The sequence below is a fragment of the Hemitrygon akajei genome, chromosome 1 (genome assembly GCF_048418815.1).
Source record: "Hemitrygon akajei chromosome 1, sHemAka1.3, whole genome shotgun sequence".
Classification (NCBI taxonomy): domain Eukaryota; kingdom Metazoa; phylum Chordata; class Chondrichthyes; order Myliobatiformes; family Dasyatidae; genus Hemitrygon; species Hemitrygon akajei.
In genome coordinates, this window is record NC_133124.1 from 192937315 (window position 1) to 192961474 (window position 24160).

A 24160-nucleotide genomic window follows, 5' to 3' on the forward strand; every position below is an offset into this window, starting at 1 on the left:
CTTCTTTTACATAGCATTTGTTTTGTCCTCCGTTCACCACTCTGAGGCCTCCATGATGAGCTGGAAGTTTGTGTGATATTTCTGGTGTAGTAATCGCACACTTAATGGCTCAACTAACAATGTGATATTAGAAGCTATTTCCACAGAGTATCTGAGACAATACTCATCTGTCTCAATCAATGCTATCAACTGTTGTTTGCCACATAATTATGCGGTTTAATATCATCACTGCTGTTAGGCTGTGTAGGTGACAGAATCTGCAAAAATCCACAAGTTGGGAAGATGTTAAATTACTCACAGGCACAGTAAATACAAAATTCACTCAGCAGCCTCATTAGGGCTCCCTGACTTCACCGATTCCAGATAATCGATGCAAAAGTCGATGTTGCTGAATGAAACGGTTATTATTGAGTTTTATAGACCTGCAAATCATATGTCCTGCTTCCAGTTAGGGGCAGCTGAAGGCATACCGGCAAAAAGGCATGTGGAACAAAGACCTGGGAAGAAGTTCATTCCTCAGGTCCGTACACGGAAGCAGAAACTAGGAGTACATCGAAATGGCAATGATCGCTGGACCTTTGACAGTATTCTGCAAGGATGAAGCGAGGAGGAACTGACAGGTAAGGACGTACACAGGACATTTCTTCATCTGAGGCCAACATATGCTAGAGAATTATGGTACAGTACAGCACCAAAACCAGTCCTTGTTGCTCACCTTGCTCATGCCAATCTGATGCCTTTGTACAATACTATTAAGCCAGTGTCTCCTACACCTTTCATATCCAAGTACCTGTCCAAGTGACTTTTAGACATTCTAAGTGGACTCTGACTCTACTTCAAAGTTCTTTGAAAATTTATTACCAAAGTACGTACGTACAGTGTTTGTCACCATATACAATCCTGAGATTCATGTTCTTGCGGGCATTCACAATAAAAGCAAGGAAACACAATAGAATCAATGAAAGACCGTACACAAAAAGACGGACAAACGGTCATTGTGCAAAAGACAAAACGTGCAAAAACAAAAAGAAAAAATATAATAATAATTAAGTAATAAACATCTCATATGTGAGATGAGGAGTCCTTGAAAGTGAGTCCATAGGCTGCAGGAACGGTTCAGCGTTGGGGTGAGTGAAGTTATACTTTTCGCCTCAGTAAAGCAGCCAGCATAATCAAGGACCCCACACACCCCAGGTATTCTCTCTTCTCCCCTCTTTAATCGTGCAGAAAAGACTGAAAGCACATACAACCAAGCTTAACGACAGCTTCTACTAAGCTGTTCTAGGTCTACTAAATGGTCCTTTAGTATGATAAGGTGGTCTCATGTCCTCCCAACCTACCTCATTATGATTCTACACATTATTGTTTACCTGTACTACACTTTCTCTATAGTTTTTACACTTTACATTATTGTTTTACCTTGTTGCAGCTCAATGCACTGTGTAATGATTGATCTGTGTGAACCTTTCACTGTATCTTGGTACATGTAACAATGATAAACCAATTCCAATACTAAGCACTAACTGTACCTGCCTCCACCACTTCATCAGACAGAATGCCAGAGGTGTGGGAGGAAACCACGGCACCCAAAGGAAACCCACACAGTCATGGGCAGATGATGCATACTGTGCACAAACAACATGCTGGTTTGCAGTATGCTTTCTTAAAAAAAATAGCTTCTAGAGTTAGTCTAGTGCAGCCAACAGAATGAAAGGTTATGCTTACCGTGAAATCCCGAAACACATTCAACATATCACATTGCAGGCACAGAACGCAGATACAGTAAATGAGTCAAAGCTACTTAGTCTCGCAAGTGGCTGCTGTCAAGGAACTTCAGACCAACAGCTCACACCTGTTTAGTTACACAACGGCTCAGTGAAGGTGGGGAGCGGCTGGGAGTGGAGAGTGTGATGGGCAGTTATTGGAGGTCTGGGGGCTAGCAAATGAACACAAGCAATACCTTTCATCCACATTACCTGTTGCAGGGTGATGGAGCTGGAATTTGGAATTGATTTATTACTGTAACTTGTACCCAAGCACAGTGAACAGTTACTACCCTACAACTGTCAGACTTCTAAACCAGCATGGCTAGTTTCAATCACAATTCTGAAATGCCTTCATGACTGTCTTTAAAAAACTCTTTACAACTCAAGTTCTCAGTATTATTTTTATTTGCAGTTTGTCTTCTCTTGGACATTGGTCAGTTTTTGTCCGTTCATGCAAAGCTTTTAGTAAAATTCTGTTGTATCCCCCCCCCCCCCCCCCATAAATGCCTACAAGGAAATGAATCTTTAATGATGAATTTATTTGAACTTTGAAAACGTTCTATGCATAATGTTCATACAGATCAGTTCATTACATGGTGCATTGAGAACGATTACAATAGAAGTAATGAATGGGTCTGCAGAGAGCAGCTTGCAGTGAGTCGCCGCGCACTAGCACCGTAAGTACAGCTGTTCCGACAAACACAACATTGGACGTTTCCCTGAGCTACAACATTTATGTATGGGAGATGCAATTCCATTTCTGGGATTAAACAGAATTTTTCAAACCGAGAAACAAATTTAAAATCGGAAGAGTGTACATTTTGGAAATGTGTATTAAAAGCAGAAAATGCTGGAAATCAGGCAACAGGATCTGTGTAAAAAGTAAATCTACTTCACTCTTGGCAGATGCTGCCCAGCCTGCTGAACTTTCCTAACCTTCTTTTGAAGTAAGGAGGGCAAATTTCGAGTCAAAACCTTACCTCATAATGGGCGACTCTCTGAGACTCCGAGATCAGTTGAGCACTGCAGACCTTGCAGTAGGTGTCCGTGAACAAATCCTGATCAACAGTGCCAGCAGACTTCATCTAATCAGAGAAATAAGAGACGGAGAACATTAGAAACTGACCAGCTGAAGAGAGTTTCAGCTCTTCCACTGGTGTGTTGTCCAATGCTGCAATCCAGTGATAAGTCCCAGTGAACTGACATCTTTTGCGCCAATACATGCCAGCTTACATCCATCCACATCGTCCTAATTCTGCCACAATCTAGAAACCTCCACCATGCCCTGTTCCAAAACAGAGCGCACATGGGATGGACGGTACATCAGAGGCTCGTTATTTACCCTGCGTGACAGACAGCTGATTCAATAGTTCCAAGTACAGAAAATGGTGGAAAAACTCAGCAGGTCAGGCAGCATCTGAGGAAAGAGAAACAGTTAATGCTTGGAGTCTGGAACCCTTCATAAAAACTAGGAAAGAGAGAGTACAGTTTAGTTTATGCAGCTCTGCTATCAGTCCACCTACGTTCTCAGTTCCTTTATTCATCTTTTCACTATCTACTCCCCCCATTACCTAGATTCTTTACTCTCACCCCACCATGTTCTATTTGCCCATCATCACTCACTTATCTGGTTCCACTGATCACCTTCCAGTTTCCTTCTCCCCCTTCCCCCTTATCACCTGGCTCCATAATCATTTTTAAAAAAATTTATCTGTTTGCACCCTTCACCCATCAGCTTTCTGTCTCAATTGTCATTCTCCCACACCTGGCTCTATCTACCCATCATTTTCCATCTCACCAGCTTTCACTTATCCTCCACGGCCCGCTCTCTCACCTTTCTTTATGGCCATCTTCCCTCTGCACTGCTGACGCACCTGAAATGTCACCCATCCCACTGCTTCCACAGACGCTGTCTGCCCTGCCATGTTCCTCCAGCAGTTTCTTATTTTGCTCTAGATTCCAGCGTCTGGATTCTCTTACCTCCTTTTCACTCAAAGAGTGGAGGCAATCTGGAACAGGCTACAGAAGACAGACATCCTCACCACATTTTGGGATGTATCTGACAGGGTATTTGAACCACTTTGTCCTACAAGGCTACAGACCACGGGCTGGGAAAGAACAATAATACAAGCAGTTCGTATGTGGCCAAGATATAAATCAGGAGCCAAATGGTATGTTCCTGCTCCATCAATCTAATATGGTTGTCTGTCTGTGGAACAAAATTGGTTGAGACAGGTACTTAAACATTTAAAAGGTACTTGGAGAGGGGATGTTCAGTTTTACAGTGCTATGGGCCAAACACAGGCAAGTATTCAACAATTACAGTTACTACTCCCCACCTGAGCATTGGGACAAGGACTTAGGATGGGAAACAACTTCGTCCCCCAGGCCGCCAGACTACTGATCTCCCTGCCGCCACATATGAAGCGCCAGCAGCATTACACCTTTTACTTTTTAAAGTTGTGATGCAACTGAACCTTATTATTTGTTATAATACTACTTTAAGTGTAAGACTAGTGTACATGGGAATCTTGATCGACATGAACCTATTGGGTTAAAGGGTCTCTTCACATGACAAATGATCTATGAATCTAATCTATGATTACACAGTAGCAGGAAGTTCTGACGAAGGGTCTCGGCCCGAAACGTCGACGGTGCTTCTCCTTATAGATGCTGCCTGGCCCGCTGTGTTCCACCAGCATTTTGTGTGTGTTGTTTATACTATAAGTGTTGTGTGCAAGTTATATGTACTCTGTTGAGTTTCATTTGCCTGTATACAGTTGAAATGATAATAAACTTAAACTTGAAATAGGACTAGCGTACATGGGAATCTTGATCGACATGAACACTATTCGGTTAAAGGGTCTCTTCACATGACAGATGATCTATGAATCTAATCTATGATTACACAGTAGCAGAAAGTTGGTTTCAATGGGAGAGAATCTCAGGATGTGAATTAATGGGGGAGGGGGCAGAATTCATCTTCAAATGCTTGTATAAGTTTACAAGTTGTATATCAATTTGGAAGTTTTAATCTTTTCACTTATGCAAAGGTTTGTTGGATGCCCTTTACCTTCCTGCCCTGCCCTGCTAAAGGCTGTGAGCCCGTAGAATTGGCTGTTTTATTCCTCTCCACAGATACTGCCTGACTTGCTGGGTTCCTGCAGCATTTTGTTCTTCACCTTCCACCTCATGACGACGAACTTGGAATGAAACCTTCCTGTATGAAACCTTCCCCAAACCCAATGCTGGACAAAGGATGAGAACTCACACTGAGGAGGCCAGAGGGCAAGCTGGAGGCAAATGCCGCTGGAATTTGTACAGAAGTCGATCACTTACTTGAGCCTGCTGCCAAGGGCTTTATGGAGACAAGTAAAATTGAGTACATACTCAAAAATAGAACGTTTCATAATGCAGGGACCTGAAAAAATTAATGAGCTGTGAGATCGACTAAAAAAATAGCAAGACTTGCCAAAAACCATGGAGACTTAAATTGAACTGCTTGTTCTAGCTTTGTGTGAGTGAACCTGCAGAGAACAGCGGTTATGTCACTGAACCTGAAGGTTACTGGCCTGGACTCAGAGGGAGACAAGTTCAAACCTTACGGCAGCCTGGGAATCTAAGTTCAATTAATGAATATACGGTATCACCGATAGTGGACATGACAATGACACAGTAATAAAAAGCTATCTAGTTCACTGAAGTCCTTCAGGGGTAGAAACCTACCACTTTACCCACTTTGGTTTGTGTGTGTGTGTGTGAGATGCCAAACGAATAGCAGCGTGGAAGTTCATAAACTAGTCCTGATGTAGAGTTTCCACCAGAAGCTTTGACAATTCCATTCCCCCCCCCACGGATGCCACTTGATCGATTTGATTTCCCCCAGATTGTTTGTTGCTCCAGATTCCAGCAACTGCCATCTCTCGTGTTGACCATTAACTACACTCTGAAGGAGCCCGGCAGACCCACACACTGCTCCAAGCAGCTTAGGACCGTAGCTCAGCCACACCTTCTCAGGGGCCTTTAGGATATCCTGGGATTGAATAACCACGCTAGGTTTCATGTTTGTTCTTTTTCATTAGTTTTTCATTTAATAATTGGTGACATTGAGAGGAGTGGTATGTAGGTTCTCAATAGTACCCAAAGTCAATCCTGACTGCCAGTGCTGTCTGTATGAAGTTTATATGTTCTCCCTGTCACAATTTGGATGTTCCAGTTTCCTCCTAAATCCCAAAGACGTATGGGCTGGGAGGTGAATTGGTCACTGTAAATTGCCCCTAGCGTGTAGGTGAGTGAAAGGATATAGGGGTAATTGACAGGGATGTGTGGAGAGTAATTAATGTAGGATAGTGTAAACAGTGACCCAAAGGGCCTCTTTCCCTGCTGAAGTCTCTATGACTGTGCACCTGAGTGCTCCTGCTCTATTTTGAGCAGCCAAGGCCCAGAAATTCCCAAGGTTCAAAGAGAATGTTGCATTTCTTCAAGGAGAAGTTGAGAATATTCTTAAATCTTTTTTTCCCCTGTCCACCTGCTGTCTCAGGATGGTTTGTCTGTTTCTAGATACAAGAGGCAGGGCCACCTGGTACAGTCAACTGAATCTAAGCTGGGCCTCAGACGTGAGGATGTTGGCTCGGTTTATTTGCCCTTCCAGTGAACGTGGAGCATCTCACAGACATAGCGTTGGTTGTGTCCCTCCAGTCTCTGGAGCTCTCAGCTACAAGACGTGCACCACAAACGTGCTACGGCAGGTAGTCTGCCTGCCAGGGTTGGCGATCATGGGGCTAGTCACAGTCAGTTCTCTTCGGGAGAGGGCACAGTTGCCACCAGAAGATGGGGCTTGTGATCAATTCAGGAGAGGTTGTGTGACTGAGGAACATGACGGAAAGCCTCACAAAGGGGTAAACTTTCAATTTCCAGAATATCAATTGGAAACAGATTCCCTGGGCCCTGCTCAGATCACCCTGAATTATTGACAAAGCCTGTCTCCCACGTGTTGTGGCATGCCTCTCCTGCATCAACGCCCCGAAGCTTTCACAAGCAAAAACGACGTAAGTGGTGACCGCTTGTGAGTCACCCTCTGTTGGTCGCTGCGGCACGCCTGGGTGCGTTGATGCAGCAAATGCACAGACGGTCCTGAGAGAACAGTGTGGAGATTAAGACCTCTTGATTGTCCATTACACAGTGGGCAAACCTTGTGGGGCACTGCAGAAGTTCTAGGTCCCTTCAATTTCAGAAGGGTGTAGGGGATTCTTATCGAGACCTACCAAATATCTAAGGGTCTGGACAGAGTATACATGAAGGGATATTTCCATTAGTAGGAGAGTCTGGAATCAGAGGGCACAGCTTCAGAATAAGGGGTATCTCCCAGTAGAACTGAGATGAGGAGGGAATTTAAAGCACTGGACTCACAGAGCACTACAGCACAGAAACAGGCCCAACAACCCACGTGTAACCGCGTGGTAGTGTAGCGGTTAGCACGATGTTTTACAATACCAATGAACTGGGTACAATTCCCGCTACTGTCTGTAAGGAGTTTTACATTCTCCCCAAGACTGCGTGGGTTTATTCCTGGTGCTCCAGTTTCCTCCCACAGTCCAAAGATGTACCAGTTGGTAGGTTAATTGGTCATTGTAAATTGTTCCGTGATTAGTTAAATTGGGGTTTGCTGGGCGGCGTGGCTCAAAGGGCTGGAAGGCCATATTCCGCACTGTATCCGAATAAATAGTCTGTAGCGAAGTACCTAGTCTCATCAAATAGATTCATAGAATTTTGTCAGCTAGAGTGGAGAATCTGTGGAATTCGTTACCTCAGAGGACTTTGGAGGCCAAGTAATGAGGTGTATCTAAGACAGAGATTGTTAAATTCTTGATTTTCAAGAGACCTAGGTTATGGGGACAACTATACTTCATTAAGAGTTTGAAGAGAATTGGTATGTCTACAAATACACTCAAAAACTTCTATAGATGTACTGTGGAGAGCATTCTGACAGGCTGCATCACTGTCTGGTATGGGGAGGGGGGGGTGACTACTGCAAAGGACTGAAAGAAGCTGCAGAGGGTTGTAAACTTAGTCGGCTCCATCTTGAGTACTAGCCTACAAACATCTTCAAGGAGCGGGGTCTCAGAAAAGCAGCGTTCATTATCAAGGACATCAAGCACCCAGAGCATGCCCTTTTCTCACTGTTACCATCAGGTAGGAGGTACAGAAGCCTGAAGGCACACACTCAGCAATTCAGGAAAAGCTTCTTCCCCTCTGCCATCCGATTCCTAAATGGGCATTGAATCCTTGAACAGTATTATTTCTGGTTTTTTTGCACGATTTTAATCTATTCAACATACATATACTATAATTGATTTATTTATTTATTTATTTATTAATATTTTATTTTTTTCCCTCTTCTATATTATGTATTGCATTGAACTGCATGACACATTTCACAACACATGCCACAGATAATAAACTTGATTCTGATTTTGAGAAGGCAGAAGAATGTGGTTGAAAACAAATCAAATACAAACAAATAGCACAGCAGACTCAATGGCCCAAATATACTAGTCCTGCCCCTATTTCTTATGGTCGTATGATCGTAAAGCCAATGTGGGGAATTAATTTTCATGGTATTGGACACCTTCTGGGTCCCTCTGCTAGTCCTATTGCCAAAGAGCTGCCTCGGGCCGGAATACACTCCTATTCTGTTGATACTGCCAGCTTCACTTGTCATCACGGGCTCTTCAAACATCGACAAGCCTGAGATTGCTTCTGACCATCTGCTACTGGCTTTTCAGACCGTGGTCGTGGTTACAGACCTGGAGAGCTCCTCCTGATGACCTGACAAGGGCTTATCAAAATTACCTGCTGCCCTGCCTCAGCTAGGCAGGTCAAAGTGCATTCCGTACTTTCTGTGCTTTTAGTACCAGCGGTGTGGTAGCCTGGTTACATGCTGGAGAATCAATAATGAACACTGATTTCCTTCAGAAATGAATGCAGAAGAAAACAGAATGAGAGAAGACAGTATTTTCACTGGTGCTTAAGCAACTGTCATTAAAATGTTCCCCAGGAGACCCGCTGAATTGAAATATCTTTGATGTCAATTTATTTAGTTAATGGCCTCCTTGCATGCTTATTGTGTTTGGACACGGCCAGGGGCTTATTACCTAAACATGCTTAAGCTTCTGAGAATATCACACTTGCTTTTTTTTATGGGCACAAACTGGTCAACAGTGACTCTTCTTCAGACACAATTAATTAGCTGTGAATCAATCTGAAAACAACTTAAGGGTGAGGTAATGTGGAATTTGAATGTGGCGGGAAGTAATTCTCAAGGTGGAAAGCATGGGTGGGTGTGTTCCTTCCTCGGGGGGCAGTCACTGCAGAATAGAAGGTGTCGTCAGTAAGAGGATAGCTGTTACCATGATTCCAGAGTCAGCTTCAGATGCCCGTATCCCTGCGATTCGTCCTGAGCACACAGGCTAGCATAGCAGTGAGAAATGCTGGATTATTCGTACAGCTCTGGAGCTAAGACCCAACTAGTGGTCCAGCTGGCTGTTGAACTCTGGGGCACTACTATTGGAAGTTCACAGTGCAATTTTGCATACTAGTTCCCAGAGCAGCAACATACAAGAAGTGTCGCATTTCCTAGTGCCAGTACTTGTGTACACAATTTGATCATTCCACTTGTCAACATTTAGCCTGATTCAGACTGGTTTCAAAATTCAATGGCACCAGCAGGACATCCTAAACCAAGGAGATCTTGAGATATGATGTTTTCATTCCTGCTTTTTAATAACCTATGTCACCTGACTACATGTGACACAAGCACAGAGTAATATCAATGTTAAAGAACTGCCCAGGTTGAAAGTGAATGAGATGTACAGTATTCGAGAACAGAAATGAATTCAGTTGTAAGTCCTGCCAGATATCTAACAGAGTCTTTTGGAAGAGACCTGAAATATTGCTGTTGTGATTTACAATTGTAAGAGTCAAGGGAATGGTTCCTCAGCACAAGTCAAAGAGATAGCAAAAAAATTGTAATAATTCCCAAATGAAGGGCTCTTACAACTGCAAAATTACTCATATTTTGGGAGAAATATTCTTGAATTTGAGGCAGTGCAAGGAATATTCACAGGGTTGTTCACCGAAATTGCTTCATGAGGAAGACTGTATGAGGGAGATTAGGTCTGTCTTCACCACAGGTTGGAAATTGAAAAACATAATTTTGAGGAGGCTCGACAAGTAAGATACTATTTCACCTCATGGGGAGGACTCATTCTCTCAAAATAATGGGGTGCTCTTTTGAATGGTGATGAGAAGAACTTCCTTCTCTCAGAGGTTGTGGATTCTTCTAGGCCATCAGCACAGTGCTGTCGGGGTGTGGTCATTAAATGTTTACATGGTCGCGATTTCTTCTTCATATGAATTAAAGGTTATGGTGAAGAGATGGGGAAGTCTTGTTGAAACCAAGATTAGATAAAAAATGAGATTACTGAGGGGTGGAGGTCATAAGAAACAGAAGGAGGAAACCATTCAACCTCTGTCTATTCTAACATCCAGTTACATTTTATACCTTCGAGCCCATTCCTGAAGTAACTCTACATTCCTCCATTGCCTTAACATTCTAGAATCTATCGACCTTTGTCCTGAATATAATCAATAACCACTTCTGAGTAGAACTCCAAAGCCTCCAGCTGAAGAATGTTTTTCTCATCTCTGTCTGGAACAGTTGACTCTTTAATTTGATATTTCCAAATTCTAAAGTATCGGCCCAGTCTGCTTAACCTCTCCTTAGAGTAACTCTGGGTCCCAGGAATCAATCCTATGGTACAATCCTTTTAATGTAAGTATGTCATTCCTCAGGTAGGGAGATCAGACCTATGCACAATATACCAAGTGCTGTCTTACCTACACCCTTTGTAAGTGAAGCAAGAGATCTCTACTATTGCAGTCAAAACTTCTAGTAATACAAGTCAAAATACCATTTGCCTTCCTCACTGATTGTTGAACATGCACTTTTACTGATTTGTTTATGAGGAAAAACTTTCCCTCTGAAACAACACGCACAAAAAGCTGGAGGAATTCAGCAGTTTAGGCAGCATTTGTGGAGGGGAATAAACGTTCAACATTTCAGGGCGAAACCCTTCATCTGGAGTGGAAAGCAAGGAGCAAGAAGCTAGTACAAGGAAGTATGAGGAGGGGAAGGAATACAAACTGGCAGGTGAAAGGTGAAGTAATAAGCTTGGAGGTGAAAGGTGGAAGAGGTCAGGGGCTGAAGAAGAAGATCTGATAGGAGATGAGAGTGCATCATGGGAGAAAATAAAGGAGGAGGAGCACCAGAGAGAGATGATGGGCAGGTGAGGAGAAGAGAAGGGATAACAAGGGAGCCAGAATAGGGAATTGAAAAAAGAGAGAAGTGGAAAGGGGGTGAAATTACTGGATGTTAGGGAAATCGATGTTCATGCTGCATGCTAAAGGCTACACAGATAGAATATGAGATGTTGCCCTCCAACCTGAGAGTGACATCATTGGGGCAGTATAGGAGCCCATGTTGGAATATCAAAGCGTAGAATTGAAATTTTGCACATTTTTCCACATAACAGACCATTTGCTAAGTCCTTGCTCATTACGTGTCCCCTCTGAAGCCTCTTCTGCACTTTCCTCACAACCTACACTGCCACCAGGCCTTTTTTGTAGTTGGCAAACTTGGGATATATTACCAACTACTGGAAGAACTCAGCAGATCTGGCGGCACCCGTGCAGGGAAATGGATAGTCAACAGCTAAGGTTGAGACACTTCATCTATTCCAGATGAAAGGCCTCAACGCAAGATGCAATCTCTTTATCCCTCCAGCATATATTTTTGCTCCAGATTCCAGCACCTGTAGGCTCTTGCGTTTCCTTTCGATTATTACACCTGACCATCTCACCCGAATCACTGATACAGAATGTGAATAGCTGGAGCCCTAACACTAATCCCTGAGCATTTACTAATTGCAGCTTTCCAACCCCCAGAATTTATTCACTTATTCTGACTCTTCCTTCTGTGTTTTCTGCCCATTAACCAGTCCTCACAATATTCAAAATGCACCATATTCCAAATGCAATGTTACCAGCACCTTATAAAACCTCGGCTGTACATCCTTGCTTAATGTTCTAGCCCTCCCAAAATAGATGCCAACATTTCATTTGCCTTCTTTGCTGCTGAAGGGAATCCTGAACCACGGCTCCACAGACACTTTGCACATCCAGCTTCTGACTTCCCTCCCCATTTAGAAAATGGATTACACATTTATGCTTCCCTTCAAAGTGCATAATCCTACATCTCCCAAAGTTGCATTTCATTTACCACTTCTTTTCCCAATATCCCAACCTGTCCAAGTCCTTCCGCACACTCCCTGTCTCTACACCTGTCTTGGTTTTGTTTGAGAATTTGGCTAAACACATCCGTTCTTTCAAGCAAAAAGGGAAAAGTTGTAGTCCTAAAACTGGCTCCTGTGGAACTCTGTTAGTCAGGGCAGTCATCCTGAAAGGGAACTTTTATCCTCATTTTTACCAGTCCAACAGTCTCTTCGCAGAGGTACAGCTGAACAGCAGCAGGGAAAATGGAGCTTCTGGGATTTGGCATGGACTCAAAGGGCCGAATGGCCTCCTTCTCTCTCATTGTATCTAAGTAGTAAGGAAACTAGTTCTATCACTCACTGAGACAATTTATTTCCATTAATTATTCACTACACGTTGCCTTTGATTTTTGACCAATTATCTTTAATCTCCTTCTGCTTATCTATCCTTGTTCCACTGAAACATTTACTCTTTAAAATCTCAGCTTGAGAAAGAACAACTGCAGATCCCCGAATCTCCCCAAACGAAAGTCTTTCATCCCTCCTATCAGTCCAGTAATCTCCTCCGCTCGATAAAATGACTTATTAAGATGTGGGTCCCAAAGTGGACACAGTTCTTGGCCTAACCCAATTTTTTTTAAGGTTGAACATGGCTCAATCTTGTCCTGTTACAAAAATCCAATTGAATAGGCTTGTCAAGTTACAGTACCACTTTCAAAGGTTTGTGTATACTTGATCACCCTGATCTCCTTTTAAAACTGTTTCATTCAGTTTAAATACTCTCCACATTCTCCCTTCTAACATAGATCACTTTATGAAGTGCATTGAAATTCACCTGCCTATGTGTCTAGTTCATCGCTGTCTTCCTGTTACTGCATTCCTCACTCTAAACTATACCTCTGAGTATAGTCTCGGCAGCCTGCTGTGTACATAAACACAGGAAATTCTGCAGATGCTGGAAATCCAAAGCAGCGCACAAAAAAGTGCTGGGGGAACTCAGCAGGTCAGGCAGCATCCCTGGAAATAAACAGTCGACGTTTCAGGCCGAGACGCTTCTTCAGGACTGGAAAGGAAGGGGGAAGGCACCAGAATAAAAAGGTGGGGTGAGAGGCAGGAGAATAGTTAGAAGGTGATAGGTGAAGCCAGGTGGGTGGAAGAGGAGGGAATCTGATAGGAGAGTGGAGCATAGGAGAAGGGGAAGGTGATAGGCAGAAGAGAAGTAGTAAGAGGCCAGAGTGGAGAGTAGACGACAGTGGGGGGTGCCTATCATCTCCCCTAGTGCATCTCTTTCTTTCATTTCTCCTATGGTCCATTCTTTCTTATCAGATTCCTTCATCTCCTGCCCTTGGCTTCATCTATCACCTTGTAGCTACTATTCTTCCCCTTAAACACCCCCCCACCTTTTTATTCTGGCACTTACCCCCTTCCTTTCCAGTCCTGAAGAAGAGTCCTGGCCCGATACGTCAACTGTTTGCATGTTTCCACAGACGCTGCCTGACCTGCTGAGCTCCGCCAACATTTTGTGTATGTTGCTGCGTACATCAGTTTGGGTCTTCATCACATTTCAACATGGCTGGTCTCTACCGAACCCTGGAGAAACTGTTCTGTACAGTGAACAGATCTGATAAGTAACAGTTCCAGTTTGGGTAGGGGTGAGGTAATATCTCAAATTATTTTCATGTGACAGTGATAGTCTCTTTGATTATACGGCTTGTGGCTGAGGACTAACTCGTCAATTGCTTACCCAGTCATACTGAGCTCTCTGGGTGGGTGGATTCCCATTGATGGGTGGAGATAGATGATGATTCTCACAGAGAATCTATCCTGGGACCAACATATTGATGCAATCACAAAGAAGGCACACCAGCAGCTACACTTCATTAAGAATTTGAGGAGATTTGATATGTCGCCAAAGACTATCAAATTTCTACAGGTTTACCATGGAGAGCATTCTGAATGCATCACTGTCTGATTTGGAGGCTCCAATGTGCAGGATCAAAAAACACTGTAGAGAACTGTAGACCCAGCCAGCTCCATCGTGGGCACTAGCCTTCCACCCATCAAGGACATCTTCAAAAGGCATTGCCCCAAGTAGGCGGCATCCATCAATAAGGACCCTCACCACTCGGGAGATGCTTTTTTCTCCTTACTAGTATCAATGAAGAGGTACGGGAGCCCGAGGATGCACATTCAACATTTTAGGTACAGCTTCTTCCCCTCAACTGACAGATTTCTGAACCGTCCATGAACACCACCTCACTATTTGCTCTCTTCTTGCGCTATTTATTATACAGCACACTTCTTATTGCAGCTTATAGTAACTTCTCATGTATTGCACTGTACAGCTGCCGCAAAATAGCAAGTTTCAAGACATAAATGGGTGATAACAAACCCGATTCTGATTGGCGGAACAACACCGGGACTGCTACAAGTAGGTTCAGTGCCGGCGAGTAGTGAGTTAATGTAACACTTCCTGGCTGTGTGAGTGAGTGGGGACAACCGAGTCCATCGCTGGGCTGCTCTCTGCTGTGCTGCTAGGGACTGCTGGCACTCAATGCCGACAACTTGGGATGAGGGATTGTCACCCAGCGTTCATTCAATGCACCAGTGTCTTGGACGTTGAGGACTGGTTCGTGAATGGGTTGGAGGAGAGAGGGAAGCAGGGGAGAATATCGTAGAGAATCTCATCACTGTTGAGCAACTCTATTCCATTGCGTGCATCAGAGTTTAAAGCGATTTCTCTGTATATACAGCACACTTCTGATAATTTGGCACTCTTCAACTTGAGCAGATTTTCTAGACTGTTGCATATTACACCTATTAATACCTCAAAACACAAATAATTCATTTCATTTTTAAATGTTACACTGCAGTATTAATTAATTCATCAGTGAACCAGGAGAATTTAGGATGCCACAGTAGCGTAGCAGTTAGTGCAACACCAGGACAGCTCTGGGCACTGGAGTTTGGAGTTCAATTCTAGTGCCATCTGTAAGGACTTTATACCTCTCCCTGTGAGAATATCGGTTTCCTTGAGGTTATCTGGTTTCCTCCAACAGTCCAGAGATGTACCCATCAGCAGGTTAATTTGCTATTATGTGATTATACTAGGGCTAAGTAGGTGGTTTGTTGGGCAACACGGCTCATTGGGCCAAAAGGGCCACTTCCGCACTTTCCGTAAATAAATAAATGTAAATAAGGAACATTTAACCCCAGCAAGTTTAAAAAGCAGTACAAGAAATATCATTCAAGAAATTAGATGACAAGATTCCCAGCAATCACACGGCGATTTACTAGAGCTTACTGTAGTCATACTTTTCCTACATCATCTGCAGTTTTCTCTTTGCTGGTGTACACAATAATTTAACACAGCAATTTGCAAGACAGGTACGGCTTTTAATTCCAAGTAGATACATTTGACAGAAAGGTGTTCAACATTAATTGACCTGCAAATGCTTCATACAAGTGTGTAGTCTTGTAGAGATGACAGACACAGAAAATCAGCTATTTAATCTGCTTTTGCGGTACTGCTCCACCGTCACTGATGTTTTGCCTAATGGCTACTTTACAGTTTTTAGGGCCAGATACTGTTCAGTTCTGAGCCAAATACTGTATAATCATCAATCACAGCAGGCTTCCGTCCTGGCAGAAACTACCCGCAATATCATCTACATAAAGCTTCAGTCCAATTCATGCTCTTACTCCTTCAAGCTTTCCTTTCTTCAACTCTAACCGAGGTAAAACAGAAAAGCTCCAATGTTCAAAGCTCTGTTGCCTATACATTAAGCACCTACCAAATATTCCTACATCCACTTACAACTCTGTCTCCCATCCCAACCCATGATGCTTCACAATAAAAAGACAAAATGCTAGAGACACCCAGGAAGTCAGGCAGCATCTGTGAAAAGAAAAGCAGGTTTAATGTTTCACGTTGTCCTGCGAAACAGTCTTTGACTTGAAACGTTAACTCTGTTTCTCTCTTTATAGATGCTGCCTGCCTGCTGACTATTTTCCAGCATTTTCTGCTTTTACCTCTGGTTTCCAAGAAGTGCAGTTTTTAAAAAAATTATTTCTTTGTCATAGTGTAACATGACTTTCACCCCATTGTCCACACACTGGAAGAGCATTAATGCTCCGGCAGCATGGCAGGTACGTTAACAGAACTGTGGGAATAAATTATCTGCACTGGGAAAGTAAACTGGACGTCAGCAACACCCTCTGCCCAAATGAAGCATAACTGGAAAAGTGTTGCAGAACCAGAAGAAAAATACCAACTGCTGGAAGAACTCAGTGGATCAGGCAGCATCTCTAGAGGGAAAACAGACAGTTCACCCTTTTGGATCCTGATCTTTATCCCTGCCCATTTCCCTCTCCAGATGCTGCCTAACCCAATGAGTTTGTCCAGCAGCTCTTCAATGTTTTTTTGGTCTGGATTCCAGCATCCATAGTTTTTAACAATACAGAAGCATGGAATTGAATCTCACCATTGCAGTTGAGTCACTGAACATTTAACTAAGTAAACAGAGAATTAAAACTTAGTATTATAACAATTTTTTGCAAAAAAATCTGGCTTGCTAATGTCACATCAGCAAGGAAATCCAGTGATGCACTTTCCAGGCTTGTTGTCTGTGTGTCTCCACATCAACGTCAGTGTGGTTAAGTTTGGATGGACAGTGAATGCTGGCCTTGCTATCGTGGCCAAGTCCTGCAAATTTCTTTTAATAGAATGAGACTTGACTTGTATCAATTCAATTGAGGTTACAAAATAGGATTAATGAACTAAACCGGAGATCACACCTGAGTCTCTATGGGCTAGCACTGTCTTGAGTTATCCTTTCATTACATACCCCACTTGGAGTACTGTGCTCAGTTCTGGTCGCCTCACTACAGGAAGGATGTGGAAACCATAGAAAGGGTGCAGAGAAGATTTACAAGGATGTTGCCTAGATTGGGGAGCATGCCTTATGAAAATAGGTTGAGTGAACTCGGCCTTTTCTCCTTGGAGCGGCAGAGGATGAGAGGTGACCTGACAAAGGTGTAGAAGATGATGAGAGGCATTGATCATGTGGATAGCCAGAGGCTTTTTTCCAGGGCTTAAATGGCTAACACAAGAGGGCACAGTTTTAAGGTGCTTGGAAGTAGTACAGAGGAGATGTCAGGGGTAGGTTTTTTTTCATGCAGACAGTGGTGAGTGGATGGAATGGGCTGCCGGCATAGGTGGTGGAGGCAGACACGATAGGGTCTTTTAAGAGACTCCTGGATAAGTACATGGAGCTTAGAAAAATAGAGGGCTATGCTAACCCTAGGTAATTTCTAAGGTAAGGACATGTTCAGCACAGCTCTGTGGGCTGAAGGGCCTGTATTGCGCTGTAGGTTTTCTACATTTCTATTACATCATTGACATAAAACCAACAAACAATATGCTGTAAGAACTCAACATGTTGAGCAGCATCTGAGAGTGGTGCAGGTCTTTGAGAGGAAATGCTGACAATTTCTTCCCTCCCAGAGAACCTGCTGAGTTCTTGCAGCGGATTAAAAGGCTTGTCATATAAAGAGCATTTGATGGCTCTGGGCCTGTACTCACTGGAATTCAGAAGAATGAGAGGGGGAATTTCATTGAAGCCTATCAAATGTTGAAAGGCCTCGATAGAGTGGATGTGGAGTGGTTGTTTCTTATGGTAGTTTAAGACCAGAGGACACAGCCTCAGAATAGAGGGACATTCTTTTAGAACAGAGGTTAGGAAGAATTTCTTTAGTCAGAGTGGTGAATCTGTGGAATTTATTGCCACAGGTGGCTGTGGAGGCCAAGTCACTGGGTAGATTTCAGGCAGAGGTTGACAGATTCTTCATCAGTCAGGGCACGAAAGGATACAGGGAGAAGGCAGGAAATCGGGGTTGAGAGGGAAATAGATTAGCCATGATAAAATGGCTGAGCAGACACGATAGGCCAAATGGCCTAATTCTGCTTCTATATCTTCTGGTCTTTTGGACTGTTTCTTGCTCCAGATTCCAACATCTGCAGGCTATTGTGTCTCCCCAGGTGACAAAGGAACAGGTAAAGAAATAATCTAGTGAAATAGCAGTGTGGTAAAATTGAACAAGTACGGGGTATAGAACAGATTAATATTTCACTGAAAACATCAAAGGAAGATGCAGTGTTCATAAAGCAACCAAGCCATGGCCTAATTTTAAGGCCACCGAAAGTGTGTGCTATATATAGCCACTTTATGCCGCATCAACTTACCGAAGAGAGTTGAACACAGCACTATGGTACGACCACTTCCTCGAGCAATGACTAGAACCAAGTCTGATTTAAAATTCCCCCCTGAATTTTATAATGTCACTTTAATTGAAAATTCTTCCTTCTGTTGTTTTAATTAGTTCCCGACATTGCCAATATACTCTCGTCATTTCCAGCTTCCCTACTTTGCCAGACCCAGTAGCTCAGTTCGTTAATGCTACAGATCAGACCCACCTCCATGATTCCTGCAATGATCAGCGACCAGCCGTAGAAGAGGTGATGGAGAAATATGGGGATCTATGGACACTCTGAAGTGAAACCTTTATTTCCAGAGCTCCAATTGCAGTAATCCTAGCATGGGTTCTATTCTGCTGCTGGTTGGAAATGATGTGATAAGTCCCTTGAGAGAAAAAAAAATTATCAAAAAACAAAATAATTAATTGGAAGCTCGTTAATTCAACAGAGATGATTTCTTGGGAGCTTTTCACTGCAGAGCTGAATGCCATAATCCTGGATGTTTGAATGACTATTTAAATCAGTGCATTTCAGATCACACTAATCAGGCAAAACACACCAGAGTTTTGTCCTAGTGCTTTCTGTTTATAAATGATGAGAAACACTTCAGACATCAGCACTTATATGAAGGTAATAATTTTAAAATGCCAAGATCTCATTTCAAAAGCATCTTGCTGGTGAGAGGGTGAACACCCTTTCAGATTCAGGTAAAGTTATGTTGGGATAGGTATATCTTCAGCATAGAGGGTGGATAAGTTTAGTTGGGAAACAACAACCAATACTTCCTTTCCTCAGACAATGAGGCAAGTTTGTAGACACTGTATTTATTCAGAGATACAGCGCAGTATTGGCCCTCTGACCCTTCCAGCCACACTGGTCAGCAACCCTGATTTAACATGAATCTAATCATGGGACAATTTAAAATGGCCAATTAACCTACCCAGCACATCTTTGGACTGTGGGAGGGAGGAAACCAGAACACTTGGAGTAAGTCCATGCATTCCATGGGGAGGATATACAGAGATTCCTTACGGAGGATGCCGGATTTGAACTCCGAACTCCGACACCCCCAAGCTGTAATAGCGCCGCACTAACTGCTATGCTACCATGCCCCCCCCCCATTTTGACCACTTTTTGATCAACAGTGATAGTGTGGCAAATGCCAAGAATATGATTCTACTTGTAAATTGCTTTACCCAATGCACTTTGATTGCAATGCAGTCTGTTATTTAGAAACATCTATCCTCATTGTTTCTTTTCAATAAAGAACTTTGATCCCACCTTCTGCGCTGCGGGCCTATTTTCATTTGGCCATTTTTAATCAAATTTTTTTTTAAAAAGTTGCACATTTTGCCCCATTCCCAATGGATTGGACAAATCTAATGTTAAGAACTCTGTACAGGCAACTTGTAGTACACATTAGACCATAAGACCATTGGTTCTCCCTTAAAGGACTCCAAACCAGCATCACAGCAAGAACCAGAATGGGTCTGATCCAGTGCAATACTGCTATGTCCCTTGGGACATCAGCACCATGTGGTTACTGTTGCAAGGCAAATTCTGACCTCAGATACGCAGAGGTCCCCAGAAACAAGCTATTCCTCCACAAGCACCATCCTCTCATTGCCCAGCTTGGCAAACAGTTTACCTTGCCTGATACTTTGCAATGCTAATACACGAGAAAGACACACTGTGTTCCCTCTTTTGCCATGAATAACAAATCCAGTTGTGAGAGGAAAGACCAAGCCAGGGGCAATAATAAATATTGATAGTTTGTTCTGAAAACAGATCATCTCTATTTAGTCCATTCAAACCAGCTGGTAATTATTAACTTACATTTATCACAGTTGATTGGTGAAATAATAATAAAATTACCAGCATGCCCTTCCAGTAACCAATATATTACATTTTACCTTGCTTATGACCTTTATATTTTGATAAAGATCTTTTAAGTTAAACCTTTGTTCACTTATTGTTCTTTCCGCCTGGAAAAATCACCCGTGTCACCACTGAGATTATCTTGAACGGGATTTTTTAAATATATTTGAGAAGATCATAAATTTTAAATGTGTGGCAGCATACGGCACGGCAGACTAACGCTGAGTGACTGCTCCTGCAATAGCTCAATGCCCCAGCAGTTCCCTCTCGTGTCACTTTACAGAATCTGAATAGTCATTTTGTTCGAAATCACAAGCCATGCCACTGCTTTGTAAATGTGGTTATCTACACTGGAGGCGTTTCACCGGTCATTGTCAATCCTGGATTTGACATGTCATTCTGGATGAATCGGGATTAAAAACAAAGTAACATTTGCGCCTCTTAAATTCTGTCACGAGCTCCCTTTCTCCACAAACACGTCGCATTGACCTGTTAAGTCAAGAATTGGAATTGGGTTATTTCAACAAAGGTGAGTTCTCCATGCTGCTTAATGGGACAAAATAATACTTCTCCCGCTTAAACACCGCCACCACCGTATCTCAGGCATCTCTCAGAACCCTCGCCAAAGGTCTGCAATATATTAAAATATGGCATAGTGAGTAAACACCTATGACAATGCAATGCAACCCGCCACATTTTAAAATACAGAAACTTATGCCAAAAATGACAACTTTTGCTCTTTTAAAAGTGTACTGCTGTTTTCCTGTTTTTTTTTTGCATCTGAAAACCTTGCAAATGCACAGGGTATATCAGAAAGTTGCAGTGCGTGGCATTTAAAGGAACCCTCTTGCACATTACCTGTAACTGCAAGCTTGCTTCTCGGTAATATCCAGAAGGTACCACACAGAAATTGCGCTGCAGTTTGACAGAGACGCTGTAAGCCATTCACAATAAAGCTTCGCAGGGTGGTAGAAGGGAGGATGCAATAACCATCACCGTATCCCTTATTCCCCCTGTAACAATGTGATGCTCAAAAAAAAAGCAACACTGAATACAGGGAAGCCCGCCTTAGACCCACCCATCGTCATTTTCTGCTTTCCCATTGGCTGTTTTCCATAAATCGACACATTCTATTGGATATCTCTAATGTCTATCATTTATGCCAGCCTCCCTAGCAACCGAGCAGCGAGGCTTGAGCTCGTCTCCAGGAGACAGAGTGGGGAGATGAGGGTAGACCTTTCGGGTGGGATTAAATGCTATCGAAGGATTCATCCCACTTAACGCAAGTTTATTTTAAAATGCAGGTATCTTTCTCTTTCCATTCTCTCGATTCAGAGAGGAAATAATGGGAATAATTTGCAAATTTCTTTCACTTTAGGACTTCCGCAGGATTTTCAGGATTGTTCTTTTCGAAGGATATCCTTGGCACTGCTGTTCCTGAAGCCAAGGATGTTTCTCTCATTTAGACGAGAGTTCATCATGCTTTGTTCAGAAGAGATTTTGCCTCCTGTTATTAAAACTCATCACCTATCTGTCTGGAAAGTCACATATTGATTGTAGCTGTTGGCTGATGAGTTATTTTCACACTCGATTACAAACTTTGTTGTGCAGTGAAACCATTTGGGAAATTAAGAGAAAAGTAGGGCAACATTGTTTTTTTTAAAAAAAAGCAACCTAAATATCAGCCTTCTCTACTGTTGGAGGACTTCAAAGGAAATCAAAGTGGTTTTGCTAGATCAATGAAATTTCATGTTTTGGTCCCTAAATTAAATCTGATTTAAAGCCAGCGGCAACAATCATACAGAGAAAATGTGGATTTTACCCGGTCAGGTGGGTGGTGAAAGTTACAGAATATTAAACTATTGGATCTGAGCTCACTGAAAACAGGCATACAAGTGGGCAGAGAGTGGAGGCAGGCATTGGATACATTTGCCTTCATGGGGAGGCACTGAGTTTGAGAGTGAGGATGTCATATTACAGGCTGCAAAATGGTGGTTATTCCACACTTGGGGTATTGCGTACAGCTCTGGGTGCCAAACTGTAGGAGGGATAGAGAGTGAGTTCAGAGGAGATGCACCAGCAGGCTGCCTAGTATAGATGTTAGTTTCCAAGAAGAGACTGGATAGGCTGGTTCGTTCTTAGTGGAACACAGGAAACAGAGGGGCGAATCTTATAGATTTTTAGAAATAGATTAGGGACATGGATAGGATGGATATTTAAAATCTTTTCCCTAGGCCTAGGAATCTAAAACTAAACAGTACAGATTTATAAGATGAGAGCGGGAAATAATCAAAAGAGATCTGACGGTAGGTTTCTCACACTGAGGGTGGTGCCCGAGGAGGTGGTGGAGGCAGAAACAATTTCAATGTTAAAAGAAGCATTTGGATAGGAAAGGTGCAGAGTAGGGGTTCCTGAACTTTTTATGCCGTGGACCCCTACCGTTAACCAAGGGGTCCGTGGACCCCCAGTGTAGAAGGATATGAGCCAAATGCAGGTAATTTGCATTTGCAAAAGTAGGATTTGCATCGCAGTCAGGATGGATGAGGTGAGGTTTGTTTACCGTGCAGTTCTCTGCGTTTGTGTGCTGGCTTTCTTCAACTCTGGCTCCATTACCCATCTATTCCCCAGCCAGGATAATGTGGTAGACAACTGGCTGCCTTCTGTTAGGCATTGATCTCATGGCCAAAGGGTGGAATCTAGAAATTAGGAAGGAAAGCATCATCTGGGGGAGCGGAGGCCCACTCGTTACATCTCATGTGGGATTTAGAAGGAGAAACCATGCTCAGAGGTAAACAAGGGAAGATTCTATCCCTTCTCCTGGTGCAACTGCCACCCAGTTGGCCAATACACTGCTCTAGAGTCTGAAATATACTAAATGACCTGTACCGCATGTGTTAATCAGAGTCTCTATCTGCTCCCTGTCAGACAAGCATGGGGTATTAACTCTTCAGCACTCATCTCACATTGGTAACAATTCCCCTCCCATGGTTGAGTTTAAATGCCACTAAAATGCAGTTATCCATAAAATGATAACTAAACTTAAGCTGTGTTAATTCTAAGTTTAATTATGGTTCCGACTGCAGATTGGGACCTTGGATTTACAGTGGGAGGTTAATTAAAATTTGGGAGTATTGTGGCTTAGGCATTTTCTGCAATTGAAAGCAGAGACAGTTGGATATACTGAACAGACCAGGCAGCATCTGTGCAGAGAGGAATACAGTTAGTATTTCAGGCTGATACACATTTATCCAAACGTTTCAAGTACTTTTTGCTGATTGCTCCTTTTGTCCAAATAATGCTGTAGAATTTTTGATTTATTCAGTATGTGAGGTGTCAGTGTTCACAGTTTCCCCGACTGAATGGCTTACAGAGAGCAGTTATGGGTGAATCCCGTTTCTATAGGATGGAGTTATGTAGAGGCCAGACCAGCTGCCACTGTAGGATTTGACTTCCTCTCTCTGGATCAGTAGCATAGGTCCATGGATAACAAGTACAAAAACACAGAAGCTTACTGACCATGCAATTAGTACAATTAATAGAGTTAGCAGGAGGGAAAGGGTAGATCTGCTTAATATGGTTCAGCATCCTGCAGCAAATGGAGTTAGAAATTGTGGATGTGTGAGCATGTGAAGGCATTAATGCAAATATGAATCCTTGCTTGCTTAACCCACTGGTGAAGAAGTATAAGTGTAGATACCAGAGAAACTGTGTACACCAGGGATGAGAGGTGTATGGATGGATATGGGCCAGGTGCAGGTTAGTGGGACTATGCAGAAAAATGGTTCGGCACAGCCAAGAAGGGCCAAAAGGCCTGTTTCTGTGCTGTAATGTTCTATGGTTCTATGGTTCTACCCTAGCCAGAGGAAGGATCCACTTCCTTCTCATTGAGAGCATTTTTCATAGGCTTTCATCTTATACCAAAACTCTTT

The 24160-nt window shown here is 42.9% G+C and overlaps 1 protein-coding gene across 2 annotated transcripts in view; it reads right to left on the reverse strand.

The window, feature by feature from the left end:
- zmat4a (zinc finger, matrin-type 4a) overlaps nucleotides 1–21249 on the reverse strand; it is a 288459-nt gene extending 267210 nt beyond the window's left edge. For both annotated transcript variants that reach the window (XM_073058194.1, XM_073058214.1), the window contains exons 1-2: nucleotides 21090–21249; nucleotides 2747–2851 (exon numbers count right to left, since the gene is read on the reverse strand). In XM_073058194.1, the coding sequence (XP_072914295.1) occupies nucleotides 2747–2851; nucleotides 21090–21176 (192 nt within the window). In that variant the 5' untranslated portion in view covers nucleotides 21177–21249. The remainder of the gene's footprint in view (nucleotides 1–2746; nucleotides 2852–21089) is intronic.
- Nucleotides 21250–24160: the final 2911 nt, after the last annotated feature.